The 8,161-nt window shown below is 29.8% G+C and overlaps 1 protein-coding gene across 2 annotated transcripts; it reads right to left on the bottom strand.

Moving 5' to 3' along the window:
- Positions 1-1,807: 1,807 nt before the first annotated feature.
- Positions 1,808-4,504, bottom strand: LOC130796920 (protein KINESIN LIGHT CHAIN-RELATED 2). 2 transcript variants are annotated; one of them, XR_009038770.1, is made up of 4 exons: positions 4,377-4,504; positions 2,478-4,099; positions 2,264-2,397; positions 2,160-2,174 (listed from the first exon to the last, which is right to left on the bottom strand). XR_009038770.1 is itself a non-coding variant. In XM_057659352.1 (3 exons), the coding sequence occupies exons 2-3, from the start codon at positions 4,066-4,068 to the stop codon at positions 2,003-2,005; spliced, it is 1,977 nt and encodes a 658-aa protein (XP_057515335.1). In that variant the 5' UTR covers positions 4,069-4,099; positions 4,377-4,504; the 3' UTR covers positions 1,808-2,002. The 2 variants fall into 2 exon arrangements, 1 of the variants encoding a protein (XP_057515335.1); XM_057659352.1 differs by having other exon boundaries at positions 1,808-2,174; positions 2,264-4,099.
- Between the last annotated feature and the right edge of the window lie 3,657 nt (positions 4,505-8,161).

Here is an 8,161-nt window from a genome sequence, read left to right on the forward strand (position 1 = left end):
GGAACCGTAGCTAATATTAGTAAAGGGAACCGTAACTATTATTAGTAAAGGGGAACCGTGTAACCAACCTACCTATTATTAGAAATAGGGAACCGTAGCTTTTGGACTAAGCTTCCACTTATTTCTCCCTTATTTATTGAAGAGGTACAAGGAAATAACCGTGTGTTGACCTTGTGTTTCAAGATCCATTTTATTAGGGATAAGGGAATGATGGGGAGTTACTTTCTATTTTTAGCTAAATTAAAATCTATAAATAGAGGACTTGATTGTTCCTCGAAAAAGCCGTGTATGAGCCTTGAAAATCATACGTGAGTTTTAAAAATTAACAAGAAATATTTTGTTCAAAAATTGCAAATTAACTTATAATATTTTCTTGTGCAACTCTTTAATTTTATCTTTAGAGAATTTATCCTTGCATTGTAAAGGATTTTTGAGTGAATTGTTGTAACTAGACTTGGGTGAGTCTAGGGGAGAATTAGAAAGCTTCTAGTGAAGCTAGAGAAGCGAATAGCTTTGAGTAAAGCTTAGTGCGTTTATGTTGCTTTCTGGTGCAATTTGATTGTGATGTTGCTTTTATTTCCTGGTCTTCTCTTTGTGTGAGTAATGTATAGCTTTCACTTTTGTTTGTTTGTATGGCCTTCTAATTAGCTCTATTGATTGCCTACAGTTTTCAATCCTTATTGTTTACCCACATTATAGAATATGACCCGTATTTTGAAGTCCATCTACAATTATAGAATATGACCTCTGAGCAGGAGCTAAACACCCACCCGGCCCATAGCTACAACACAACCCTGAAAAAACTATCCAACATCTCAACACCAACACCATGAGTCCATTGCATTAACACAACCATCTGCCCATCGCAACACTTAGCTAGAATCTGACAAAAGGGACATCAGTCTTGAGCATTTAGCTCTTGAATAATTTTATTAAAACATTAAAAGCACTACACTACCTTTGTTATTTTGTAGGCCTTAGATACTATCCAGGATGAAAGGCATTGGATTAAAGCATTTGTTAGCAACTGTAGCTATAATGATATACGCAAGTTTCTAGGCTGCGATAGTGGTAACTAAAAGACTGACACGGAGAAGCATGATGTTTTTACCTGCCAATGGTGTCACAAAATGGATAGCGTATCGATGCCAAGGTTTGTTTTATGATGTACGCTTTTGGAAAAACTTCTTTCAACATGTTTATTGATTGTTGTAGCTCATCTATACCATTTTGCTTTATCATTTCATGATTAATTTTTCTATTTATTGTGCTTTGTTGAAATAAAGCATAATGCAATAGTAGCTACTCTTAAAACTTTAAACTTTTTATTAGTAAGTTGTGTTGAACTAAAATAAATTTTTACATTTTAAGATTAGTTCTTAGTCTCGATGCCCAAGATAAAACTGAAACTATGAATCTCAAAGCCTTTAACGACACCAATGCACATCTATTTAGAAGAACTATCAATGAGCTATATGCTCTTGAAACTTATGTAAGTCACTACATCAATACACTATGACTTTAAATGAACTATCTTTTCATTCATCTATCTTTATACAACAGGACCAGATAACCTCTTCACTTAGCTTTGTTGTGACTTAAAAATATCAATCTTTTGTTCAGAGAAATCGCTTACATTCATTGTGATCTTTTTTATGCATGTTTGGAGAAATAATTTGATGGTTTATTACACACATAACTCTTTTAAGTTTCATTACACACGCGTTGTTGAGAAAAAGAATAGTCGGTGACAATCCATTGTTACTTCAGAATACAAAAAATATTTATATGTAAAGAGACAATAAAATCATAATTTCATTAACTTTTGTTTACAATAAAATTTAAATTTATGTTATGCATAATACGGCTTTGAAGAGACGTAATAAGTGAGTTATTTCCCATTAATGATCTTTACTTTTAAGTAATAAACAAAAACAAATAGAGAAAAGAATGTTTGTTACATCATATTTAAATAGTTGTTTAATATTTGTGATTGTAAGTTTCAATGAAGAAGAGTTTCTAATGACCTAGATTTTCTTCTTCTCACTTGCCCAGATTCATTGAGTAATTGTATCAATCTCCTTTTTTCATCTTCAACAATTGGATCAGCTGTTCCAAGCTTCTCCTCTCGCATCACCACCACAAATTCTAATAAGTCAATTGCATCATCCCATCTGTCAATGCAAGAAACAAAATAAACTACTACATTATTAGCTAAAAATACAAAAAATGCAATTCTAAAACATAAGAAAAATATACAAACCTTCCAAGGGCATCATAAGTTCCTGCAAGATTGCTACAAACACCTAAAGTATCTGGGTGAAATAATCCATATTCTATCTCTAAAATACTCTTAGCTTCATCAAAGAGCTCTGCAGCCTCACCAATTTTATGGAGCTGCACACAAACAATACCCAATTGATTTATAGTAATAGCATAAATGGATGACTTCTTTTTCCCTATATGCTCAAACTTACATACAGAACTTTTGAGGAAGGTATAAGAATCAATGTAATTCCCTAATATATAATTTATCACCCCTATTTGAGCTTCAATTCCAGCAATCTTGCTCTTTTGTGTTGCCTCTTTATTTTGTAACTCAAGTGCATGCTGTAGTAGATTAAGAGCGTGATCAAGTTCATTCATCGACTCATATATAGCCGCAAGAGCAATAAGGCCATTCGAGACGTCTTCTACATTGTCGCAAGTAGTAATAGTTTCCTTACTGTAAATCTCAAGGGCACTTTCAATATAAGAGTTAGACTCACCAAACTTTCCAACGTTATTGTATAACTCGCCTAAGCGCACAAGGACTGCAGCTACACTAGAATGGTTCTTGCCTTTGCTAGATATAAAAGTAGACAATGCCTTTTTGTAACAGAGAATGGCCTCTTCATATTGAGCTAACCCTAAATAAGCATCTCCAATATTACAATTAACAGTTGCAATTTCTAATTCCAGTCCATCGTAGCGTAATGCCATGGTTGCTAAATCATATTGCTCAAGAGAAGCATTATAATCTCCCTTTGAATCATATATTAGGCCCAATAATCTTCTATCGGCAGCTTCTTTGATTGAAGAAGGACATCCGTTTACTTGACGGATATTTAGAGCCATCTTACATAGATTTTCGGCTTCATCAAATTCAAAAGCTTGTATATAAGCCTCTGCCACATATCGACAAGTTTCTCCAACGCGGGGATCTTTATCTCCTAAAACATTTGTTTGAATATGTAAAGCAGTCTTATAAAACGTAATTGCCTTCTCCATTTGACTCATAATTGCGTAGATGTCACCTAATCGCATGTACCCAACAAACTTTGCAAGGGCATGATTTTTACCGAGCTCTATGTTTGGAACTTCAATTGAAGATTCGAGAAGAGGAATTGCTTCCTTATATTGATATGCATTACAGTAAATTGAAGCCAAAAGATGCAGACACATTGCATAATCCAAGCTTTGTTTCTTAATGGCACAACTCTCAAATGATGTCTTTGCTCGGAGGGCAAGTTCAAATGCCCTTTTTGGGTTATCCCCAAGTGAGATTACATTTCGAGCCTTCTTGAGTAGATAAGGTCCTAAATATGGCTTCTCTCCCTCTTTCTCAACATTTTCCCCAATACTTTTATTTGTTGAGTTCTTATTATTTCCAAATGGAGAACTTGAAAAGGATCTGCTTGAGGTTTTAATTTTATCCATATCATGAGTAAGAGTATTTTTACATATATTATCAACATTTTTAGTTTTTCCCTTTGATTTTGTTACTTTATTAATCTTATCTTTTTTTTGAATTTTTGATACATGTTTTTGTGAACTTTCTTGTTTCTCTTCGACATCTATCTCTTTTATTTCCTCACTAGTATCCATAAATCTAAGCTCGGATTCCATGGATTGATAACCAACATCATTAATTTCCAAACTTATGGACCCATAACTAGGGTCAGTTTGGTTAGGAGAACATGTCAATTGTGCTTCTTGTTTAAGGCTTCCTTTAAATTTTTTTAGGTTCCCATTGCTCCTTGAGTTCCTCTGCATGTTTGATGAATTGTCTTTATTCCCTCTAGGCATTTTCTTTTTCTTTTTTTTTTCAAAATTTAACCTGCAATACAATAGATATTTTACAGCTTAAATTTAAAAATAAAAAACATTTCTTATTGAATGTTTTTCTTTTTTAATATTATTTTTTACTCATTATTTTATTTGAATATTATAGCATTTGTATACAATTAAAAAAAACGCTGAGATCCTATTAGGTTAGATAGCAATTCATTATATATAAATTAAAATATAATCATAATAAAATAACAAAACATAATGTAAAACACATATTAAAGTAATATAAGATATGAAGTTATGAGAAAAAGTATGAGAATAACCTTATTAACCCTTTATAAAGCTTTCTTGAAATACAATAATTAATATCTTTATAATTTAGGTTAAATTATCTAGAAAAAATCATAAATTCAATGTAAAGACGATGGAATTACAACATGGTAAAAATGTGGGGATTAATAGCAAATGACAAATGAAAGGAAAATGTAATAGAAATTAAAATTTCAAATTATATGGAAAAATCTTTTGATTATAAGATTTGAATAAGAAAAGGGAAAGATAGTTGAAGCAATGAGGAAAGAAGATGACTTCTTTCCCACCACCACATATGCATGGATATTACCTCTTTATTTTGGTTTTTAAAAGATTTGTGTCTCTATTTTTTTCTTGATTCACGTAGAGCATGTTATTATTTTTAAAGTGTACTACTTGGCGCATAAAACGGATATTTTACTCTGTAAATTTGATGAGACATGAGGAAAGGATGTAAATAATAATTTTATTTAGTTTTTTAAAAATACTACTAGAAGTTTTTATCTAAATTGTATGCCAAAATCTATCGGTTCAATGATTTAAAGTTAACATTGACAACAACCTATTTATACAATATTTTTGAGTTGGATATGATGCATCTTCTTTTACAACTCATTGGTTTGATTCATTTTAATTTTTTAATCCATTTTTCTAAATTAGTAAAAAGTAAAATGTATGCTTCAACATATACTTAAAATAAATTAATTAACTAAAATGTAAAAATAGCGTTATATATTTCCTTATCATAAAATGATGATAGATAAGTTTTCATCGTAAAACCCCACCAAATAGCATTTAATTTGTAGTATTGAAAACTAACTTTGAAAATAAATATTATTTCCAACTATTTTCAAGTATACTTTTAAATTTGTGTGATTTATTTATTCAATTAAAGCTTATTAGTTATGGGAGCACGTGCTTCATACGCATACCCCCAAGGTACACTTTGAGTTTAATACTGATTGAGAAAACAAAATTTCCAAAGAAATCTTATTTATAACATGCATGGTAAGTAATGGTGCTCAAGGTGCATGATTCAACTTTTAGGAGAAAGATTAATTCGACCTACATATCAAAGAATATCTAAAGAAAATAATATCTTAAAATTATTATAATTTTTCTCATCAACTATAAAATCTACCACTCATCTCAACTTAAAAAAATCATTCAAAGATGAATTCAAATACACACAAAACAAAAAATCATCAAGACTCAATCATTTTGAAAATTAACATCCTAAACTCATCATATTATGACACAAGTACAACAAAATTATTCAAGTTGCACTCACAAAAAGAAGTTTAAATTACTCAACATATTTAGATAAAATAATAAAAAATAAATAAATAAATCATTTGTCTCTACATGTAATATCGACATGGTAGTTGTCAATCTAGGAGGCTTGATCCAACAGAAATACAGTAGCTAAGAAAACATAACAATAATAACAATATCTAAACCTTAATCCATGGTTGGTTTTAAATGACATTTAACGGAAAAATCATTATTAGTGTCACGGTTGTAATTAGCATATACTTGGGGGTACCACTGAAATACACTAGGGTATCATTGTTATTTTTTTATAGTACAGGGGTACCATTGATAATATCCCTAAAAATTATTTATCGATTACATTAGTCGTTTTTCATTCCATTATCAAATTCTAGGTTATGTATATAGAATTGTTATAATAAATTATATACATATGTTACCTAATTTTGTTCCAATTTACAAAAATTAGATTTTAAATTAAGTAAATATTATAATGTAATTAACTATATCATCACTAAAATAATTTTATTCAAGGCTCTCTAAGAATGGCATTCGTCATTTTTCAGCATTTTTATTAGTACGTGTACATCACTTTTTCATTTCATAAATATATCAAATTTTAGGTTACCTATATAGAATTGTTATAACAAATTATATAAATACTTTACCTAATTCTCCTCCAATTAAAAAGAAAACAGATTCTAAATTAGGTAAATGTTATTATGCAATCAATTATCATCTACTAAAATAATTCTACTTATCAAGGCTCTTTAACAATGATATATATTTGTTATTTCCCAACATTTTTATTAATATACAAAGTCGTACAATGCACGAAGTTTGTTAGTATAGATATACCTATAAATATAAATTTTAAACAAGTGAAGCAATTGCATATTATGATTATAACAAAAATTTAGATAAGTTTTTATAACAACATAGCTATTGCTTGATTAAAATATAATTATTGATTACATTTCTACACAAAAGTAGCTATTTTTGTGTAATAAAAGATTTTGTAAAAAAAAATTGTGTCGAAATTGACATGTTTACAAACTTACTGTCCACATAATCCAATAATTCACTCATTCTGAATAAAATTAAAACACATGATAGAGCTCTTAGAACATGTCGTTTGCCATTTTTTCAACAAACTTAACGTGTATAACGTTGAAATTCTTTAAATTAGATGAAATATTTTAAATTATAAAAGATATATATTGGTAGCTATATAAAATACTTCCACTAGTGGAAAAAAACGTATCTACTGCTAATCATTTGTTGTGGTTTTTAATATACGTAGCAATAAATAGGAAAAAAAATTAGAAAAAAAATAGTCAACAAGTGTTGCGGTTTCTAGTTGTCGCAGCATATAACCTTATGGATCATCAAATGCTGCGGTTTTTGCTTTGCCCGCAGCATATAACCTCTTAAAAAATCCACCTTTTAACGTTAAAATGCAAAACATTCATCTTCATTCTGATGTTCATTAAACTACCAGCGACTGTTTCATTCTCTTTCAAAAACCTCTTCAAAAAACCCACCACTGTTTCTTCTCTTCAATTCCTCTTCTTCATCATCTTTGTTCTGGCTCTTCTTCATCATCTACTGCTTCAAACTGCACGACTGTACGTACATTGCTGTTGCTCTTCTTAAACCCACGAAATTTGGGCTTAGTTCTTGCTCTTCTTCAAGATATAATTTTTTAAAGCTTAGTTCTCAAACACATTGTTGTTCAAGCTTCATTAATTGTGTTTTAGGGCTTAGTTTTTTTTATACAATTTTTTTTTCATTGTACAGGTTATACACAACGTAAAACCCACGAAAATTCAAGGTATAATTTTCATTTTGATTATGAAAATTAGGTTTAAATTTATCATAATTTATCAATGTGTATGCAGTTGTTGTTTTTAAGTTTTAAATTTATCATACATTTCATGTTTTGTTATATTTTTAAGTAATTTCTTATGTGTATGTAGTTGTGGTTTTTAAGTTTTAAATTTATCATAATTTTTTTATAGTTTGTAAATTAGGTTTAATTAGAGTTGTTTATGGTTAAATTTAAATCTTCTTATTAGAATATACATATTTTTTGAACAATTTATAGATTATGATGGTTTATTATTAATATTGTAAATTAGGAAATGAATGATTATTACTTAATTTTGTGGTTAATTAGAGTTCGTTAAGTATATATGTTAAAAGTTGTTATTAATCTTGTTTTGAATTAATTAATCACACTAATTAGGATGACAAAAGATCGTTCTTGGATGTATGGAAGCATTGAATCGTCAGAATTTATCGATGGCGTGTTAGAATTTTGTAGTATTGCGGTTAAACATCAAGTTAGGACGGGGGGAGTTGGTTTTTATTGCCCATGTGTCACTTGTGGCAATGTATCAAAGGTAGATAGTGTTCATATCTTTAGGGAGCACATACTTTGACGTGGGTTTAGGCCTCAATATCATGTTTGGGTTTGGCATGGTGAGGAGGGAGTTTACAAAGAGAAAATTGTTGTTGAGGA

The sequence above is a fragment of the Amaranthus tricolor genome, chromosome 12 (assembly GCF_026212465.1).
Source record: "Amaranthus tricolor cultivar Red isolate AtriRed21 chromosome 12, ASM2621246v1, whole genome shotgun sequence".
Taxonomy (NCBI): domain Eukaryota; kingdom Viridiplantae; phylum Streptophyta; class Magnoliopsida; order Caryophyllales; family Amaranthaceae; genus Amaranthus; species Amaranthus tricolor.

Excerpts from the sequence above, each read along its gene's own strand:
- LOC130796920 (XM_057659352.1), bottom strand. The coding sequence starts at position 4,068 with ATGCCTAGAGGGAATAAAGACAATTCATCAAACATGCAGAGGAACTCA. Across the intron at positions 2,175-2,263 it reads ACTTATGATGCCCTTGGAAG|ATGGGATGATGCAATTGACT; the intron begins GTTTGTATATTT and ends TTGCATTGACAG.